General features: G+C 36.6%; 1 protein-coding gene across 1 annotated transcript in view; it reads left to right on the forward strand.

The window, feature by feature from the left end:
• The first annotated feature begins 364 nt into the window (after window positions 1–364).
• Window positions 365–22521, forward strand: part of TANK (TRAF family member-associated NFKB activator) — a 23466-nt gene continuing 1309 nt past the window's right edge. Inside the window, exons 1-7 of the mRNA XM_010283788.1 lie at window positions 365–510; window positions 3708–3816; window positions 4661–4773; window positions 12770–12949; window positions 14217–14293; window positions 16468–16586; window positions 18221–18801. Coding sequence (XP_010282090.1) covers window positions 412–510; window positions 3708–3816; window positions 4661–4773; window positions 12770–12949; window positions 14217–14293; window positions 16468–16586; window positions 18221–18801 — 1278 coding nt within the window. The 5' untranslated portion in view covers window positions 365–411. The remainder of the gene's footprint in view (window positions 511–3707; window positions 3817–4660; window positions 4774–12769; window positions 12950–14216; window positions 14294–16467; window positions 16587–18220; window positions 18802–22521) is intronic.

Here is a 22521-nt window from a genome sequence, read left to right on the forward strand (position 1 = left end):
TCATAACTGAGTGAACATTAAACTGTTGGAAATGTCATAAAATCAGGTAACTGGTGATTTGCACCAGTTTTAAATCTCAGTCCTCAAACACTGTAACAACACATACATTTACACATTATGTACATCCAGAATTTGATTCAGAGTTAAGCTGCTTTGATTTGGCTTTTGTTTAAACCTGTCCCTGGACGTAAAATTAAATGTTGAGGTAAGCAGAGCTATAGTTCAAACTATTATGGGAGTCAGTGCTCAGACATACTGCACATAGTACTTGAATTTGATATTAATACAAGTCATGTTATATATGTTTTTAGTTACATACTTCTGTTTCTTAGCATTCTTTTTTTCTTTCTGATTACTTTTCAGGTCTGTTAACTTGACCATCTTTTCAGTGATGAAACAGCATTGGGAATTATGGACAAAAACATTGGAGAGCAGCTTAACAAAGCTTACGAAGCCTATCGACAAGCATGCATGGATAGGGACCATGCTGTGAAAGAACTACAGCAAAAAGTATGTGTTGGGATCTGAATTGTGTCTTTAAAGCCATCCTTCCTGTGGAGGATTGTGGTACATGTAGATTTCAGTTTCACTTTAGCTATGTGCACCTTAGTGCATCTGTTCAGGTTGTTATGAAACCAGGCCAGTACACTGCAGAGTAACTCATTAGGCTGTGAATGTAGTAGTTGGGTTTTAGGTTTCTGACCTTTAATTTTGTTGTAGTTTTAAAGGTGAGAAGAGTGTTGTCTGGTTAGAGGATTAATGAAGTCTTTAATGTAAACAGCAAAGATGTATATAAAATTTACCTAGCTTTAATGAAGTACTGCTTGAAATTTTATTTACTTTATTACAAAATACTTTTATTAATGTAAATAGCTTAAATTAAATAATTTTTGTGTTCATAGGAAGACACGCCATATGAATTACTAGTTTACTTGGTGTAAAGGTCAAAGACTCTACTATGTTAAGCACTGCAAGGTATTAGGACAACAGAGTTTGTGTGTTATAACATTTACAGCAAACTTACCTTAAAATTACTGGAACAAGTATTGATTTTTTTAAAAGTCATCTGTACAATTATTCTTTAATTATGATGTGACAGAAAGATTACGTACGCATGTAAGGAGCGCCTTTGAATTTTTACGTAGTCTGTTGCAGAATACATTACCTCAGCTAAAACTCATTTAGAACTTCTCATAATGTATGCCAGCATGTTGCAAAGCTATCAGTTTTGGGCTTTGTCATACTAATTTTATTGTGCATATTCTGCCCAGCAATGAAACCTCTGTTACAGGAAGGCTTGAGTGTTTTTGATGCTGCAGGGCTTCCTGATACTTCCATAGAACTGGTAGACTGGGACTTTGTTCAGGCGCAGATGAACCATACTCAGTGTCAAGTTATGGAAGCAGTAGTAGAACTGGGAGCAGGGAAGGGTCTACTAGAGAATATTCTGATATCTGGGCACAATCTTGCCATCCTCTTGCATGGCAAAATAAAGTAGCTAAGGCACTGCAAAACAGGCATCAACTCAATCACGTGTGCAACCATCCGCTGTGCAGGCTATCTTCATTCATAGTCTGTTGCAGCAGTGCTGGTGCAAATCTGTAGCATTTTCTGCACTTAACAGTTAGCACAAGTAGTGTGTCAATACATTTTGTGTTGAAATTGTGACTAATTTAAGGCAATACATTTTAGAATGTTTGGGAATCTTTCAAATTCTGTCTCTTATGATGAACAATTAATTATTTGAAGGAAAACCAGTCACATTAATACTCCTGGTTCACCTAACAGTACATGAAAAACTTCTGCCCAAGAAACAAGGCATCATGTACAAGGTCAGATATCCCTTCTGAAGTCTATGGAAGAAAACCAGAGAAGTGTGTGAGATCATCAGTGTTAAGTGAACTAAATGCGGGCAAGATTTCTCTCTGCCTTTTCCTCTGGTTCAGAAATTAAAAATGAAAGCCTTTCATAAAGGATTACTACCAGTTCAAATCTTTGTCCTAGTCAAACTTTCAGTAGTTGATTTCATGACTTAAAAAGAAAGCCAAAAGTATTTTTTCAAGAAGAGTTGATACTAAAATTATTGGCCGGGGGCGGGGGGGGGTGTTTGTGGTGGTGTTCAGGTTTTTTAACCAAATTCCTGGTTTTTGACTGACCTTTGTACAGTGCTTCACTCTAGTAACTTCCTCTGTTCATTGTGTGGCCTTCACACATTGTTGGATTGTCCACCATTCTGTTTGTTAACAGTTTACTACTTAAGTTACCGATAGGCCACTTGTTTTGCCAGTCTTTAGAGCTGGGAGCCATGTCAAGCACACAGAAGCCAGAGTCATCTCGGCCAGATGGTGTTTGATACAGATGGATGGTTGGTTGTCATGCAGATCTTCTAGTTGGTAACTTGTTGCTGCCATCTGACTCAAGGAATAATTTGTGCACACTGGCTGTCAAAAGCATCTTCTCTTCTGTCTGTTTTAGCTGTCATGTCTGTGCTCTGTACAGAAGTGTTGACAAGACATTGCTGTTGTACATTTTCAATTTGGTTCTCAGTGATTTTTCTGCTTCATGAGGTCTCTTATAGCTGCTGGAGTGTACTGCTCTTTGATCACTTTTTTCTTTTTTTTTTTTTTTTTTAAATAAACTCTCATAGTACAACTACTACCTGGCCTTTTAAAATAAATTTTGCTGGTAGATTTTTTTCCTGCCTGCCTTAGACAAACGCATTGGGCAGTAGGGGGGTGTGTAATTTAAATGTGACTGAGATTTGAGAATTAGATAGCAATATGGGTAAACTATGAATAGATGTGAAAACAATGCTTAGTCTTGTTCCAGGTCATGACCTGTTCCATAATAGACATATTCATAATTTCAGAAAAATTCAGTGCATTCCTCTAGGTTTCCTTTCTGGGACTTCACAAGTTTTCTTGCTTGTTTTTAGCACTACCGTAACTGTAACGTTAGGCATGTGCTAATGAAATACTGGTTTTTGAATATTAGCATCTTCCTGCCACCTGCCCATTTGTTCAATTAACTGGCTGTCTAACAATATTTATACACTTTGGTGAAATGTGAGCAGTCCTATTAGGCTCTGTATGGCCTGTTTATAGCATGAGATGGGGCATGGCTAGATGAAGAATGGGCTGCGTCCTTGCTTCCCACCGTTTTCCAGGTTAGAAAAACAGTCTATTATATTGAAAGGAACAGGCAAAACTCTGTTCATAAGTGACTGAAGTTATTTACAAAATGTCTATTGTATGGAATAAGCATTGTTGTTTTCCATTTAAAATCTTATCTTTTTGAAAGTCTGTATTTATATCATCTATTTGTTAGAAAATACAGGAGAAGAAAATCATGTCTTTCTGTAGATAAACTAACTGACCTGCATTCTGAAGAATACTAAAATTCTAATTTTAAACCTGATGTGTTCTGTGGCTACAAATGAAGAACCCTATACTTAAAAGTTATCCTGCCCTTTACAACTGTCGCAGTAGAAACAGCTACTGAAAATCAGGATTTACTTCCTATAATACCTTTTCTAATCAGGGCAATCTCAAAAATATGGACTTGCCAAAGATGACTGTAATTGAGTTTTCACGTGGAGGTCCACAACTACACTTGTCTTTAAAAATCAGAGCTGCTTTTTAGATGCAAAATAGGAGACCCCTAGTCAAAACGGAATAAGATTAATGCTAGTTAAATTATATTTGCAGACAGAAAACTACATGCAGCAAATACGTGAACAGCAGGAAAAGATAGAGCTTCAAAACAGCATTATTTTGAAACTGAAATCGCAGTTAGCTGCTCTGAATGTTAATAGAGGTATGTACTCCAGTTTGCACATTATTTCTTTTTACGCTGTGTTGCATTGATGAATAGTTCTGACTTTGTTGTTTCAGTTTTTACAATATACATCTCCCAAAGCAGTATCATACTTTTCTGTGAACATGGGAGTTAACACAAATGTGCAGTTTCAAAATCTATTTATAAAATGCAACACTTCTGAGGTCTCTCTTTATCTTCTTCAAGAAATGGTGAGATTTTCTTCAGATGTAGAACCTGCTTACACTGAAGCCAATAAAAGTTACGAAAATATGGGTTCAAATCATTCACTAGAATTAAAACCAAAATTGTTATATATTAATTTTACGATTACCTGTTAATAAATTTAGCTCAGGTTTTTCTAGATGTGAGTACTATGGTCTTTGATGTTGGATGATTCTTGTGATGCTAATCTTATTGCATAACCAAAGCTTTATAAGCAGGTAATTGCCTTTCAAGTCAAATAGTCATTGATGGATAATTTTCCACTGTTTGACTGTATTACACAAATAAGAGAAAAGAGTCAAAGTAACCATGTGTTAATCTGCTATGCTCATTAAATATTTATTCACACTAGCCTAACACTCTTGGTTTTCATAAATACGAGCGAAGTGGTTGGCTTTTATTTTTAAGAGTACATGTACATTCTCGTTTGCTGGTTTAGTCTTGTGTGTCTTTAAGCAAAGAATTGGGCTTCTCTTGCTTGCTTAATATGAAGGCTTGCTCAAAGAAAACAAAAAGTGTAATATAAGACTAGCTCCCTTTAATTTTGCTTGTACTTAGAAGCTGGCTGGGGAAAAATGCAGTGACAATCAGGTGCTTTTTTTTTTTTTTTTTTTTTAAGGTAATGTGCATCCCTACATTCTGATGCATGAAGACATTGAAACCTCCAACTTATCTTTCAGCCAGCTCTCTGAAAAACTGAACGTAGCAAGGCACAAAGAAAAACTCTTAAAGGTATGGTCACCTGCAGTATGTTTAACATAAAATCACATTTGTGATTTGCTGTGATTATACTATGAAAACCTAAAGAGATAAGTGAGATTTTTTACTGGTGCCTTTGAACTGCAGTTCTGCTAGTACAAGATCCTCACCAGAAGTGAATGAGTGTTGCACCACTGTGGTCTGCTTAGGTGAACTAAGCATCTGTCTCCGATCCTTTCCAGTACAATCACTGTCTGCCCATTGAGCTCCCTAGAATAGTTTTGAACATAAAGTAGGAATTTACTTGCTTATTTATTTCTTAACCTGTCAAAAACAGTGGTCAGGAAGAGTCTTTCTCTCGCAAGAGCTTTTCACATTGGAACATGTCTGTGCATTTTTTGCAAGACACAGAGAATCTGCACTCAGAAAGTGATGGGAGTGGAAAGTGAACTATCCATTGCTCTGGAGATGCTGATGATTTCTTTGGGTTTTTTAAATAGCTAGTTTTAATATGATGTCTTTTATGCCTCTCTTCACTGAAGTAACACTGAGATTTTCACTACAGTCTGAGAGTAACAGGAATAAGAGTAAAGCAATAGTGCAGAATAGATGGAAAATAACTTGAATGGATTTTGCATATTGAGCAAAGACAGTGATAGAGATGCACAAAGTTGCATTGTTCTTATCCTCAGTCATCCTACTGTGTTTTTTGAGAATTGTTTTGTAACATAAAATCTCTTCTCTTTGAATATGAATCTCTATAGCAGGGACCCTGTAAGGGTTGTAAAAAGACCTTATAAGAAATCAGGCATTGGATTTTAAAAGAATTCATTTCAGGATTTGTTGTTTCCTTAACCTAGGCTATAAACAAATTAATTATGCTAAATTCACATAAATGCATTTTTTAATCAGAAATGTTAATTTTAAAATAATTTCATTGCATTAGTGATGCTTGCTTAATTATCTTGAAGGAATCTCATTTGAGACTAAGCCTTTGCCAACATTTTAAATGTACTGTTACCAAACATTTATATACACTCCTTTTTATTTAATTTTTTTTCTACAGTAGAATTTTCCTACAGTAGAATCTGTAATCACAAGATGTCATTTCTTTCCTAATCTATGCATTTATTTGAAGTACAACACAGCTGAAGGGTTAATTCTTCAATGGAGCATCTTTGCATATTTTTGCATTTCTCTGTCTTGAGTTCGATAAAAATTATGTCTTATGGTTGCACATGGAGACCTGACCAGGTCTAATATTTCATAGTCTTGATTCTGAGTGCTTGCTTAAGGACAATAGTTTTAAGTAACTTAGTCACATAATGAGTAGAAGAAAAGAAGCTGTGTTATCTGCTCTTTGCTTGGGGAAGCACTGAGAAATTACGTGATCTATACAGAAGATTACAGGCAATGCATGAAGCTGGAGTCAATATTTCAGGGGCTGTTTTCTTAATGGAATGTAAGTTATTTGTCTTTATCTGCATTTTTTTGTGTAGTCTGTTATTGCAGTTACCTCTCAGCAATAGGTAGTTCACCTGGATTTCACATCATCTGTGCCATGACCAGAAATATTTCTGATACAACTCCATGCAGAATCAATTATCAGCTATGTAGTCTGTCTGCATTTAAACCCAGGCACAGTGCTATGCATATAAGGTCTTTTCAGAGGGGATTAGCAGAGATCTAAACCTATGCAAAGTCAGGCTGACCCAGCCAATTCTGTGTTACTCTTATTGGGAATGTAGTAGCTCTCTCACTCTGGAGCTTGAGGAAAACATGTTTAACTGGACCAAGGCTGGCTTCTGCAGAGGCATGTGAATATCTTTGCACCATACTTCAGATATAAGCAGGACCCTGATGTTTGGTGTTGTGGCAAGTAAGCTTCGACTAACCTGGCAGGAGTGATACAAAGATGTCCAGACAGCACAACAGAGGTGCACACACTTCTATTAGCTCTACCTGTGTCTTGGCCATGCCATTCATGGGCAGGCTATGAGTGGAGATACACAGCAGTCTCTGTACACAAGTCCTCATTTTACTGAATAAACACAGGGGAGGAAAACAATATAACCCCAACTTCCTGTTGAAGATGATGGAAAATTAATTCCATTGTGATAAATGCTTTATATGCTTTTATGGCAGCTGCCAATTTTTGCACTTTTTAAATGTAGAACTTTTTATGTATGATGGATAAAAAGGTAAACTGCATGGAATGAATATGTGAAACAAGTTCGGGAAAATGAACAGTAGCAAATCACCAGGACCTCATCAAGTAATCTAAGGGTCCTCACTTCTCTGTCTTTTCTGAATAAATGAAGTAAAAGAAAAAAAAATTATGTGCCATGTTGGGAAAAAAAAAAACTGAAGGAGCTGATTCTTCACAGAGTAAGGTAGTCAGCCAGTGGAACTTCCTGCTTCAAGGGAAAATTTGACAACTTCATGGAAGAGAAATCTCTTGAGAGTTAATAAATACATAGAAACTATTATGAAGAAGGTATGGGAATTTATTAAAGGATGTATCATGAATGCCTCCTGTTTTCTTGTATTCTTCCCTAGACACCATATTTTGGCATCTGTTAGACCAAAAAATCCATCCTCCTGTCACTGGCCCAGTATAGCTGCCTTGTATATAATTCAATAAAGTATTGGCTTTTTCAGCTATTGAAATTTGGAAGCTCAAATATTCTGTTTGAAAGCCTGTATTTTTCTAATCATATTTAATTCATAGTCTGCTCTAAACCAAATGTCCACAGCCTTTGTCTTCTACTTCATTAACTGCTTTATTCTACTGCTCCACCAAAAATTTCAGGCTTGCAAAATGTACAGTTCCAGATGATAAAAAGGGCTTTAAGTTAAAATGTTGCTATTTATTCCTGTCTTTCCTTGAAACTCAGAGTCTTTTCCATGACTGGAGGTGCCTGGGTTTATTGATACCTATTGAAACTGTCTTTTGCGAAGTCCAATGGGATTTCTCATCGCACTAAATTCTGTCTTCCAGTAAAGTTAATAGAAATCCTCGATTGGTTATAATAAGTGCATGGTTAGAGCTTAAATTTCAGAGGTTTAAAATGAGGGAGGGGTTAACTTTTCTATGTTTTCTAATAGGTGGTCCTACTTTTGTAGTTTACCTGCTGTTGTCAAATTCTATTGCCAGGATGTCATAAAATGTTATTTTGGGGTGGGGTGGTTTGTTTTTTTTTTTTGCTCACATTCATTTTCACTGAAAGAGGTGAGTGCACCACATTTGCTTAGTGGTCAGTACCAAACTATATACAAGATTATTAGGTTTTTTCAGTCCTCTGCTTGAGATGACCAAAGGGACCTAAATTGCTGCCTGTTTTTCAGTACAGCCTGGCTAAACTTTATTAACTAGGAAGAATGTGAATCCAGTTACTGTTTCAGAGCCAAAGCTGCCTGGTAAACAGAAAACCTTAGTGAACAAGATGAGACAATGTCAAGTAAAGCTTCTTCTGCATGCTATTTTTAGTACAGAGTTAGACATCAGACTCCTTGTAAACTCCATAAAACATTAAGCTATACCTGTGACAAGAAAACATGTTCATCTTCATATTTTTCTGGGTCAAGAACCTTAGTATTAAACACCATGTGGAATTTGTTGGTCAGAATTTCTTGTGCCATGGAAAAGGTGAGGAAACTGTGTGTCAGGAATGAATGATGCATATGGTATACAAAACTGTTCATCCTGCAATAAATGTTTAGGTCTTTTTTTTTTTTTTTTTTTTTTTTGAGCAGGACATAAGCAGAGGAATGGCAGATGGATGGTAGTCATCTGTGTGCTCAAATTTATGGTGCTAAAATGACTTCAGTAACTAAGAGCAGCTACTGCAGCAGTCTTGCAGAGTTTTGTGTTCCAGTCAATACCAGCTTCTCTAGTGTCACTTTGTTTCCTATCTTTGATGCAAAGAAAGCTGTACTTCATGATTTTATGCTAGCTGACAATTTCATGCATTTTGCTGCTGGTATGATGTATACAGTATAAGAATTTTTGGTATCAATAGCCTTTTTTCTTATTGCTTCATCTGTTTAAGCTATCTCTACCCAATAATAATGAAGAGTTTGTGATTAAGCTGTTAAAAATTACAGTTAGTGTTCCCTGAGACCACTTACAGTAGTTCATTAGTTGAATAGTATTTTTTCCTTAAAACCATCTGACGGTTTATTTATTCTAGGAAGCCACTGAAACAGGCCATCATAGCACTCTTCAGGGAAAAATAAATGGACCTGCCTTTGCAGCAGTACAGTCTGGGGACTGACTGGCTGTAGAGCAAAGGACCTGGGGTCTGGTTAGTCAGCAAGCTGAACATGAGCCAGCAGTGTGTCCCGGTAGAAAACAAGGGCAACAACTTGCTGGGCTGTATTAACAGGAGCACAGATAACACACCCAGGGAAGCAAGTATCTCCCTTTATTCAGCACTCATTGGACTGTATTTGTTACCTACATCCAGACTGGGGATCTCCAGTACAGGAAGACATTGATAAACTAGAGTGAGCAGCAGAGGCCCCACTGAGATAGCAGGTGGCTTGAGTACATACCCCATAAGAAGAAGCTGCAGGAACTGGACTTGTCCAGCCTGGAGAAGAGATGACTTCAGAGGAAGCTAATAGCTTTCCAGTACCTATGCTGAGGCTATCAGGCAGATGGAGCCAGGCTCTTAATGTGATGCATGGCAAGAGGATAAGACACAATGGGCAATTGAAACATGAAAGGTTCAGACTGGACATGAGGGAAACTTTTCACCGTGAGGACAGGCAGGCATTGGAAAAGGTTGCCCAGAGAGGTTGTGCAGTCTCCATCCTTGGGGAATTCAAGACCAAACTGAGTAACCTGATCAGACATCGTAACTGGCCCTGCTTTGATTAGTTCCTTCCAACTTGAATTATCCTCTGATCCTATAAATCCTCTCCAAAAGAAAAGTTATCGATCTGTTCAAAGTACAGATGCAACCTCTTTGCTTGCTGTAATACCAGCATGCTTAAAAGATCTATTGTGTGGTCAAGTACTTAATTGAGCAGGTATGACCTGTGTGACATACTTATTTGTCGTGGCATTAGCTTTATAAACTTCAGCCAGTTTATAATTGTTACCACATTGTTGTAGACATACAAATTCAGTCACTATTAGAAACTGTGACATCATCAAGCTACGAAGGGCTGTATTATTGAAAGATCCCAAAAGGTATAATTGTTTGTAAAGTGTTTTTCCTGGTGTGATATCCTGACAGTGCACAAGAATGATGATTTACATCAGTACATACTGATAGATCTTTGTTGCAACACGTTGCATGGCTCTTCTCACATTGGTTCCCACGTGGCTTTTCTCATTGTTTGCTTACATCTTGTCCCCACTTCCTGCAGGAGAATGTAGGAGAAATGGAAGAAAACTACTGGCCATTACTGCGGTGCTCCCAATTATCTGAAAGTTTTTGGAAGCCCACATGTTATGTGGAGTTGTAAACAGATAAATTATGTGTGTGTGCAGATCAATGCTGTATCACAGGCTCAGTGAAAGAGTTATTGTACTGTCCTTAAGATGGAGTTGTTCTTCAAGGGCAAGTGTTGTGTTTTTTCCTAGGTGTTTGGATTTCCAGGAAACCATTTTCCAAGGAAAATACAGGAGAAGCTGTGTCCCATTGGCTTTTTAAATGGGCAATGGAATTTGGCTATGGAATGTTTGGGAACGCTGTGAACAAATAATGGCTCTGTGGTAGCCTGGGGTCTGTGAACCCACACCATAGAGTATCACTGCCTTCCCATTCTTGGAATGGCAAAAAGCAGTTCCCCATGCTATAGTTACTGTGACTTTGTAATTTTTAAAGAACATGGAAAAGGTTATATAAAATTATGTCCAGCATCTGGCCCTGCTATAACTTTCTTCAAAGTATCTTCAGATCCATTAAGAATACTTTTATACATGTCTCCATCTCCTCTTAACATAAATTGGGGAGTTTTCCCACATCACTAGATATGATTGTCTTTTCTCATTCATCACATACTTCCTTAACTTCCTTTGAACTTTCCATGCCTCAGTATTGTAATTCTTCCTAGTGTTCCTATGCCATTTGAGAAAATCTAGCTGCTGTAGCATCAGTTATAGAAGATGACGTATGGGTTCTTTAGCTTAAAACCTTCAGTCTTCATATTTATTTTTTTCTAGAACTATATAAAAAATTATTTTTCCTTTTTTTCTCTTTTGCTGTTTGTTCATTGTTTTTATCTGCTTCCCTGGATTCTTATCTACTATGATGTATACAGATTCCACAGTAGAAGAGTATAGAATGTGTTTCATTATCTGTCCTAGGACTATACATATATTCCCCACACCACCTGCCAGAAGCACAAAGCATGGAAGAAGGGTTAGGATTAAGGAAGTTACCAACACCTAAAGCAGAAAAACCTTCTCAATTCAAAGGTTGAAAGAAGGGGATATGTAAGATCTGCAGATGATGGTGAGAGAGGAGTTTTGCTGGGATAGAATAATTCCTTTTTTAGACAATGTTTTGAACCCACTGAGCAGAAGAGGCTTAGTCGGGATCCCTGAGGTACCACGCAAGCCTGGAGTTGCATTGAAGCTCTGACCATAGGTTTACTATTCAAAGTCACAGTTGAAACTAAAGAAAGAGAACAATGCCTTCAAAGCTGTTTTTCTGTGGTTTTTTTTATCCAGCTAGTATAACTTTTTGAGGCTAAACTGTTGTCAGCTGCATATGCCCATTTCATGCTTAATCACCCGGTGTCTCTGTAGACTGGCTCTGGACCCATCCCTGTCATTGTCTAGTAGAGTAGCTCCTACTTACCTAATGTCCAGATGCACAACCTCACCCTGTTTAGGTCCCATTTTGTAAATAAAACAGATGTTCTTGAAAGAGCACGTATTTCCTTCTTTCCTCTTCACCTTCTCCTACCTGTCTACAGACTATACGTACAAATGGGGGGATGAGAGACTGCAGAGCAGTCCCACAGAAGGAAATCTGGGGGTTTGGGTTGATGGCAAGTTGAATACCAACAGTGTCCTGGGGTGCATAGCTAGCTGGTGGAGGGAGGTGATTGTCCCACTCTACACTGCACTGGTGCGGCCCCACCTCGAGTACTGCATGCAGTTTTGGGCACCTCAATATAAGGACATCAAACTATTAGACTGTGTCCAGAGGACAGCAACCAAGATGGTGAAAGGCTTTGAGGGCAAGACTTACAAGGAGTAGCTGAGGTCACTTGGTTTATTCAGCTTGAAGAAGAGAGGGCTGAGGGGTGACCTCATCACAGTCTATAATTTTATCAAGGGGGGCAGCGGAGGTGGAGGTCCTGGTCTCGTCTCTCTGGTGACCAGCGGTAGAACACGAGGAGATGGAATGAAGCTGCATCACGGGAAGTTAAGACTGGACATTAGGAAAAGGTTCTTTATGGAGAGGGTGGACAGTCATGGGAACAGACTCCCCAGGGAAGTGGTTACAACACCAGGCCTCTCAGAGTTCAAGGAGCATCTGGATGATGCTCTTTGTCATATGGTTTAGTGTTAGGTCGTCCTGCGAGTTGGACCCAATGATCCTTATGGGTCCCTTCTAACTTGAGATGTTCTATGATTCTATTCTTGGGTCTGCTCAAAAATTAAGGTAGCTGCAGAATATCACTTTCTTCAAATTTGTTTAAGATTTATTGAAATGAATGAAATACTATTTTATATATTACACATACAATATATTGTACATAAAACGTTAATGTAAATGATTCAGTAAGTGAACCAAGAGAGTGTCTTTTTTTTTAAAAACATTAATATGACACGTATAAATTCAGAACATACAGTTGTTTTGAATAGTTACCTATGATGAGTTGCATCTATGTGTAGTGGTAGAAGGTCTTTATTACCAGTTTAAATTAATAATGTAATAAATAAGACTGACCCTTACTTATGTTGCAGCTTATTTTAGCTTATTCCAGATTGACGTAATAGTGATATTCCACAAGCCTCAATTCTATTAATTGTACTGGTGTTTCTAAAATTATTTTTTAGGAACAGTTAGAAAGTGAGAGCATGAAGTTGAAGCAACTTGAGGACAAAAACAATCAAAAGGAAAGGAAACTTATATCTATTATTTCCAACCAAGAAGATAAAATAAGAACTCTGAAAAGCAAATTGAAAGAATTAAATGAAGCACAAAAGGGTATACAGATGCCAACATATAAAAAGGAGGTAAGATAAGCATCAAGTAGAGATAAAATGAAAAAAACAAACATTTGTAAATTATTACTTCTTTCAAAGATGTTTATACTAATTATTCTACGAAACTGATTTTAAATTTCAACATTATATAATTACTAGGAAATCGTTGAAGTACATAAAGTACGAACTATTAAATACATACTGGTTAGTTTGTGTGTTAATTATTTGATGTTTTGTCGTTAAAATTGCAGTATTTGTGCAAACTCCAGATTAGCATTTCTTTTTTATAATTTTCAGTTGGAAGTTTTCACCAAGATTGAGTTGATTTTTTCACTTTTATGCTACCCTATTTTTGTTATAGAGTAGCATCCAGAGTGCTGTTCTGTCATTGTGGGATAGCTAGAGTGCAGTCATCGATGTGAATCTAACCACGTAAACATATTTTAGCTATCTAATTTAAAGTGAATGTAGGTAAAGGTAGGAGCACAGCAACACATAACTTGTTGCTATTAGACTTCCCAAGAACTGCTTAATTTACTGTGGCAAGCATTTGTAAGCCATGTTGCTAGGTATAAAGCGTCTCAAATGTGTCTACAGGAGCTGCAATTGCACTTTAGTGTAAGGTAAGACAAACCTGTAGGCTATGGGTGTGTGATTATAAACAATGTATCATTGAAATCAGCTGATTTGGCAGACATATGATCAAGTTCTGTGTCTGATTTGGAGCACATATGAACTACCCAGGCCATCTGGTAATGTACATCTAGTGGAACTGCAGCTTAATGACTGATTATTATGAAAACTTCCCTTAATGCTTGGCAGATTTAAAACTATGTAATACTAAAGTGAACCACAAGGTGGTAGTCAAAGTTAATAACTTATTTAAAAACCTGCTAGAACTCCTGACGTACTAGCTTGTGATGTGTTCATTGAAAATTTTAGTGAATAAATTGATTTTTAAGAGCTAAAATAGCTGGCTACCTCATTAACAAGCTTATACATGATACATAATCTTACCTTATACATAACTGAAACAGAATTACTGTCAAGTAGTATTCTTAGAACCAGTTTCCTTTCAAGGGAATATGAGCAAAGGAATGCCATATTGAGTTGCCAAGTTAAACTAAAAACAGGAATTCACACAAACAGTAAAAAACTGCTTTTGTCATTTTGTGAATGTTTTGAGAGCTTCCAGAAGGATCAAGTGAAGGTTCCCATGACCTTTTTATTCATATCAGGGTAAAGAGCAAAATTAATATGCTAACCTGTGATAAATATTTTCATATTTTACTTCAAGGTGAAAAGTAAGAAAGTTATTCCAGATAAGCCTGAATTATCTCTAGGGGTCTCTGGTATTTCTCCTATGCCTGAAAGGTAAATACTTTTGCAGCTTTATTAAAATTGCTTTTAATTGTCTTTTCTGCTACTCAATAAGACCAGCTATTTCCCTTTTTTCTACACGGTACCTTAAAAAGTGGAAGGGGGGTGGAGCAGCAGAGGTCAAAGAGCTGGTGTAAGAAGGTAATAAAGCCAGCAACTATCTGGAATCATAGCTGGGGCTTTGCAAGTATGTAGGGATAAGTTGGGAAGAAGAAAAATAGCCACTTGGTTCACCAGGGGGGTAAACTCTGCGGGAAACTGCAGTTAATGCTGGGTTTTGGGTAAGCATTAACTCCCTTGCATTAACTCTCTTCAGAACAGGAATGTACAACCATAATGGATTAACTGATGGCAGCACAGCAGAGGAGCCTGCTGCGCTGCCAGGAGGAGGTCTGATAGTCAGCATGAAGAAATAATTCTTGGCCTGATCCATCCTAAATGAGAGAGTTTGAAAGCAAGTTTATCTGTAAACTGAAGCCAGACAGCCCTTGCATTAACCAAGGGACTAAAAGCAGTATATTTCCTAAGAAAGTATTCCCTCTTCTGCCAGTGTTTTAAGAAAAATATTGACCAAAGTCTTAGGTTTGCATTTTTCACAGGATAGGCAGTAATATCGCTTTTAACAATTTTGCTGAGGTCAAGTAGAAGATTCTCTAAGGTGAAGCTAGGAGAGTATTAGGGAAAATCATAATATCATAAATTCTTGCTGTCTTATACTCTTGCCTAGGCATCTGCTTTTGACCACTCTCAGACATAGGCTAGGTAAACTACATGGATCTTTAGTCTGACTCACTACTGCTTTATGACAAGAAAGAGAGGAAATAAGACTGTGCTGTGATAAAGACTTTTTTGTCTTTACTGATTCATCTCAAAGAAATGAAAAATCTTTACCCGTCTTCTGTCTCCCTCCTCTCAAATAGCTCCCTTACTTTACTATTTTCTTGGAAAGAGGTATGTGACTGGTAAGATTACTGGTAATCTTACACTAGTAAGATTATAGTATCACAAATGTCTAGCAAATTAAGATTACTCATCTAATCATATGTATATTTTAAAGCTCCGATTAGAAACTTGTCTTAAGAGTCATTTTTAATTTCTTATTTTTCAAAACACCTGAAAAATGGTCAGAATGTGTTAACAGTAGCAACTTCACCTCCTTCTGCAGGGTTTTTTTTTTTAAATGAGATACAAATAGACATTTCTGTCGTCAAAAAGAGAAGCACAACCAAAGTAGGAACACAGCTCGTGACACTCCTGATTGCTATATGAATAAGCAGTGAAAAGGAAAATAATTCACTGGGTTGAAGAAAAATCCCTTTTGAGCTGTCTTGATACAAAAATGCAAAAGAGAACACAAATCCAGTTTGTAACCAACTTCATTCTTTCATTCTTGAAGTTCATTTTATAAAATCCATGATACTGTGCTTAGAAATATAAATTAATCAGCAAGTTCATCAAAATTTCACAGTGGAATTTTATGGATGCATCACCAACTGAATAACATAGTGCTTTTGGGCAAATAAAACTCACACCATCACAAAGAAATATTTTTACAATTCTTGGTGCAGATCACTAAATATCAGATGTCCACTGTAGAAAAGATGTAATTTTTAAAAATCCCTCAAAATAAAATGAAGAGTCATGTGATATTGGATAAAACAGAGAAAGAATGAGTTCATGAGCCCCTCCCCAAAACATCAGGTAGACAGAGGAGGAAGGAGCAGTAACGAATGCTTATGCTGCAAAGTCTGAAGCATACAGAAAACAATGGAAAACAATTAGTCTTCACAGCGGCAGCATCTTATTTTCCCTAGAATGAGATGGAAACAGTACTCTTGTGAAAGATAAGCTGTTCCACAAAATACCTGAAGGAACTGAAAAAAATGTAAAGGCAGGATTGGCGAGGGAGGGTGATGTTCTTGCAGGGTCAGGCCCTAAGATCTAATGTATGTGTGTATGATAGGACTAAACAGTTCTTTGACAACATTTTCTTTTCTCTTTCTGCTTGCTTTTACTGAGGAGAACAAAAATATGTATGCATATGTGGAGGAACAAGGTATCCAAGAAAAGTAGCTTACACTATTGTTTTTTTCTGGTTTGTGGGTGTGATTCAAGGTCACAACAAGCTGAACTGGTTGACTCTTTAATTTACAATTTTGATCTTCCAGGGAGAATCTGGAGACTATCTTTCAGGACATGAAAGAAGAGTGTCATCGAATATGTATGCTAGCCAGAGAACAAACAGACCAACTGAGTAAATTTAAGATAAAGCCAGAACCTGAAACTGGTAATATCATACTTAAGCTCTTATTGTGATTCAACTGTTTGAAAGCTTTGCTTTCTATTTGAAAATACTGTAAATTACACATACATAGAAGTACTTCCACTGTTTACCATCTGCCTTTTTCAAGTCTGTTCACATGGTGCTCAGTATTTCACCAAGAAAACGCACCGCCAGTTTTGGCATTCTATGACGAATGCTCCAAATCGCATGCTATAAAAGACAGTCATCACATCAATGGTTCTTGTAATTGTTTTGTCCCTTGGAGTGAGAGGCAGGCACTTACTACATGTGATATCCCATCATGCTGGGTGAATGACAGCACTTGCTTGCGTTTAATTTAGCTGTCAGTTCAAAAGATGTCTGTTATGAATGTCTCTAGCCCCATATCTGTTAGAGGCAAACCGCCGGACTAAGGAGAGTCAGAGGACTTGTTTTCTGGACTTCCTTGTTCAGACTTTTTAATACTGTTTTGTTATGTGGGGACAAAAGCTTAATCCAGCACTTCCTGAAAGCAAAAGAAAGGCTTGATTTTTGTTGCAACTGGAAGAGATCCTGAATGCCCAATTCTGCTAATGCTTACATTTAATATAATGTAAGCTTCTCTGGGTATTCCCTACTAGCTTTTCTTAATAGTAGGATCAGACTCTTGAGTGATTTCAAAAAGCACCTGCCAAACTTACTCGGTTGAAGCAAAAGACTGATTTCAGCACTTGCTTCTAATTTAGGTTACACCATTACTGAAGTTTTGTTACATGAATTGCTAATGTGTAGCTTGTGGCTTCAAATTGCTATGTCTGAACTGTATTGTTATATTCTGATTGTACACTACTAAACTTTATTATTAGGGGGTGGGAATTTTGAGGGATGAGTGCTGGCAACTTATTTTAACATGGATTTTTTTTCCTTAAGTAAGTGCCTAACTCAACTCTGTGGAAAGCTATACATGATACAGATTTAATCTGCTTGATTTCTGTTACTTCTGTGGCCCACGTTACTACAATATCTGAGTAACGTCAGAAGGCTGCTGTACAGTAAATGTGTACTGAAGTTATTTCACCTGATCAGGAGTAACTATGTATGTTATTACTATTTTTGTTATTAAAGTACCAAAAATTAAGGGGAAATTCTCAAAACAAAGGGAAAATATGGTCTCACTTCTGAAGAATTATTCAATTTAAATATCTACTGAATTTGGAAACCAATGCGAGTTTGGTACCTGAATACCTTCTAAAATTGTGCTTATGGTGCCGAGTGTGTTCTTGGCACCACGTGAAATGGGTTTGGTTCTAGCTTCTATTTCTGCCAGAGCACTTCAGTAAATATATGCGAGTATGTGTTAAGAGTATGGGACAACATAATTTTAAATAAAATGAAAATGTTTATAGCCATAAATCAAAGAGATACAGACTTATTAGAACAGAATTCTTTCCTTTTATTTCTGTTCTGATAGTTTTTGTGTCAGAGCTAATGTTTCTGAAAGAGAACTACACCTCAAACTGATTTCAAAGAGAAAAAATAAAGGTTAAAAAGACAAGAACGAAGATCAAAAACCTCTCAGGAAAAATATCCCAACACCACACCTTTAATAACTATACTTCAGTGGACTATTTAATGTTTTCTTCATTCTTTCTTCACAGAAATACAGTTTTCCATGCCAATACAGTGTACTGATAAAACTGATGAACAAGCAGAAGAGCTTTTTAAGCCTCGGGTTATAAAGGATATAAATAGAGGTGCATCATGCATCACATCTATCACACCAAGAGGAGTGGGCCAAGATGAGGACAACAACTCTGTAGAATCACTTTCTAAATTTAATGTCAAGTTTCCACCTACAGACAATGACTCTGCTTTCTTGCAGAGCACTCAGGAAAATCCAACAGTCCCTTGTACTGGTATAGCTGAAAACATGCTTCAAGATCATAATTTTAACCTGGAGCACAGAGACCGTGCTGTTAACCTCTGTAAATTGGAACCTAACTCGTTTGAAGCTCATGGAGTTGATCTCATGACCTCAACTTTACAAAGCTTAACTACTGTTGACAAAACAAACCCCCCAAATCATGCAAACATGCTTATAGAAAATACCCATGACAAAACATGTTTAAAAACAGACACTGGTTTCACATTTGTACCTAAGCACACAAACCAGAGTGTACCTGAAGTAATTTTTTCTTCTTTAGAAGCTGCTGGGACAACCGTCAGAGGTCCTCATCAGGTATCTTTCTATAAATACTGTACATTTCAAAAAATGGTAATGATTCAGACAACCACTTTGCAAACATCTTTGAGACAGAACGAATACATTCTATGAGGCATCTTATCAGTCTTTTTTTAAGACAATATCTCTTGTCAGTTCTTCTTCCTTGTACTGAAGTATGTGTGAAAGGGAAGGAATTTAAGCAGATGTAAGCACTGGGTATGCTTGCATAAATTTCAGTTCATTTAGGTATTAATTGCTTCTATATCTATTTCAAAGCTGTTATTAATCATAAATTGCTCCCTAGATTGCTTTCTTTCTACCCTTGATCTCAGTTGAATAGGGCACATAATTGTTTTAATTGTTTTTAATGTACAGCAGAGAATATGACAAATGTACTAATTAAAAAGATGAACAGGTAAATACTTCACGTGGAAAAATTACCTACTTTTTATCTCAATGTGAGATGTAAACAGCACCGTATTCGTCCCCTCTAAGAAGACTTAAAATCTTTTATTCGTAGTTTAAGCAGTCAAGAAGGGGAAAGCTGTTTTTTATTTTGATCAGGGTAGTTCACTAATATATTTTAGGTTTATAAAGGTACTTTGGGCTTGAATTTCAGTTATAATTACTTGAAGTCCATGGGAGCTTCTGAAAGCAGGGCCCGGTTGCTGTAATGCAGAAAAACATTTCAGCAGGTTCTGACAATCACATCTCTGAATACTTTGCTGCTTTTGTGTAACATCCCGTCTCAACTGAAATGGCTGGCAAAATTATTATGGACCTTTATAGGCTGATTTTGTTACATTTCTGTGGCTTTTCTCACACTTTGTGAGAGGACAGCTTTTCAAGAATAAGCGAATAGTGATATTTAGGAATTCTGTGACAGTGAATTTGGCATATTTTTACTGTTTATATTGATGTGGGTTTGTGTTCTTTGCTAATGACAAGGTATGTGCAGCAGAAGAGCTTTACCTTTCAATTTGACCACTGCATGACATGCAAAACTAGCATTTGGAAAGCATTTGAAGGACATGATAGCTTTGATGTTTTCTTCTCCTAAAACCTAGCCAGACTAAGTTTAATTTTCTACTGCAAACCAGTTTTGGATTAAAAGTTTAAAGCATGGGGAGTTTGCTGTTCTTCATTGTATTTTAAACTATAAGCCTGATTTTTCAAAATGTATTTTAAATATCTAGTTGTAATGTAGGAGACCTCAATTCTATACCAACTTACTAATCACAGTTTTTATAGTGCTTTATTTTTCATTGGACCGTCAGTTAGAGTTGTGACTGAGTTAAACAAATTAAACCATTTATTTTATCACTGGTAGAATTCCTGTGGAGCTGTGAAGCATTCACTCCATTGCCTGTAACTATCCTCTTTTTCTGTATTCCCTCTCCAGCTTGTTCTTTTACTAGTTAGTCTAGTGATTTCATTTTTCAATAGATGGCACCCTGCATTGTATATTACAGCAAGTTAAACAGCTGGTATGTGATTATAAATTGATAGGGGAGTATGCAGCTTAAAAAGTAGAGAAGAATTGCAGATGAACAGCAATAAGCCTTTGGTTTGATCATTGGTATTTCTGCAAAATAAGGAAATTAATTTGGAGCCATCATTTAAAATGTGAATTACCTACTTTGTGGAGAAAATGTAATAATGCTAACATTTGGAGAAAAGAAAGGCAATGGTGAACAGTTTCAGTATTTGTAAGTCATATCTACAATAGCACTGTAGAACATACAGGACATTGATTAAAATGTTATCTCTTATCCAGAAGCTTGTTTGAAACAATCCAGTATTACTTTATAATCCATTAAATACACATCCGTGTATATCAGTATATTAAACATCCATCACCTTTATTCAGCTGCCTTCAAAAGAGGTTTTTAAGTATTTTTCCCAGTGAATTGGATTCAGCTTTAGAGTTTTTTCTGACTATTAATTATGCTAAAGATTTGATTCACAGATAATATATATGTTGATTAAAATGTTAATGTTTTTAATAGTTACTTGCATACGTGCCCTTTCAACTGTGTTAACCTTAGCAAAATTTATGCATAAACTTGTTCTTAGTATTTTTACCACCCTTATAAGGGGTAGTTACACTGCTAATGGCTTCCATCACCACCTACCACTGGTGAAGCTCCAAGAGGGAGGAATTATATACCTGATTTTTTTTCCTAGTGTAGATAAAACTTTCAAGTATTTACTACATATGTTAACTTATAAAATGGAAAACCCCATAAATGCAAGAGATTTGGCAACAGTAGGTTCTTGGAACTGCTCTCAGTTGCTGTAATAAATTTAGCTCATCCCTTCTATGTGGATACTATATGTGAAAACTCAGTACTGTTTTCTTAGGATGTAACTTTTTAAAAAAACATGTGACTGAAAAGAGCAGCAGATTAAAATAAACATGGGTATTAGTGGACCTAGGATTTTACAGACTGCAGTTAACTGACATTTACATATAGATGCATGTGTTTATTGGTATTCACAGTTTGAGGGGGTTGTTTCCACCAAAAATATTTCTAAGAATGTTTATTATTTTAAAATCAAATCGATAGTCTATTGATCTTAATCTGAATATTAATGTTTTTTTAAATGGAACATCTGCTTCAATATACCCCTATTCTGAAAAGCATATTCAGCACACACTTAATACTCAAAGAACGAAAGGGAAGTTAAGTACCTGCCTCAGTGGGTTGCCGGATCAGTACCTCCCCCTGTTGCGCTTCCAAGATTAGAAATCTTACTAGGTCCTTCTTGAGGTTTTTACAATAGTGTTTTATCCTTTTTAAAATGGTGTCTTAAATCATAAGATATTAGAAACAAGTAATTCTAAACACATTTCTGTAAGGACGGTTAAGTGTGTCAGTGTCTAGATAGATTTAATATGCAATTTACACCAGCAACATACAGTAAGTAGACCCTTTGAGATGAAAAAAGTGGTGTGATTGCACTTAATTACTAATTAGTCAATTTAATTCTATGGATTGCTGACCATAATGAAAGACAGTAAATCTGCTATTGCTATCTGATAAGCTAAACACTGCTTAAATAGGGAATGGACAGGAAATGGAATCCAAGAAGTTTAGCTGGTTTGAAAACAAGGTTTAACCACTATGAAAGCCAGGTTAGTTGTACAGTGAGTTACTATGGGAGGAATAAACAATAGATTCTGACTCCTTGGCATGATGAAATCTGAATAAGGGCTGAAAATTAAAACTCTTGGGTAAGTATCCATAGCAAGAAATTCAAAACTTCTAAAGAAATTACTTTCTAAAGTATTCTTGCTTGCCTTTCCATGTGTGAGTGAAGCAAGAGAGAAGAAAACTGAGCCAAAAAAACTGTAGGGTGCTCTCCTCTTCTAGGTTCCATCCCCACATAGAGCTCATACCAGCTTGCTACCATTCCGTCTACTTTGCAGTCACAGCAATACGCATTTAGTTTTCAATTTACGCAAAACCTAATTGTCCTGGCCATATAAAATAACTATGTATTTTATTTTGTTTTGCTAATAATATAGCAATGAAGCTTAATTTTTAACTTTACTTTGAAAACTGATAGAAGACTTTTTGATTCCTAGTTGGTATGACACTAAATAATTAGTGTACACTCTGACTTAAGGTATGTATCAGGCTGAAATCCCTTGAACTCCAGTGTTGGGTAAACAGACTTGCTGGCTTTAAACTAACTAGCTCAGGGACAAAGAGCAGTACAGCTGCTGAA

This window comes from Phaethon lepturus, unplaced genomic scaffold, assembly GCF_000687285.1.
Source record: "Phaethon lepturus isolate BGI_N335 unplaced genomic scaffold, ASM68728v1 scaffold31173, whole genome shotgun sequence".
Taxonomy (NCBI): Eukaryota; Metazoa; Chordata; class Aves; order Phaethontiformes; family Phaethontidae; genus Phaethon; species Phaethon lepturus.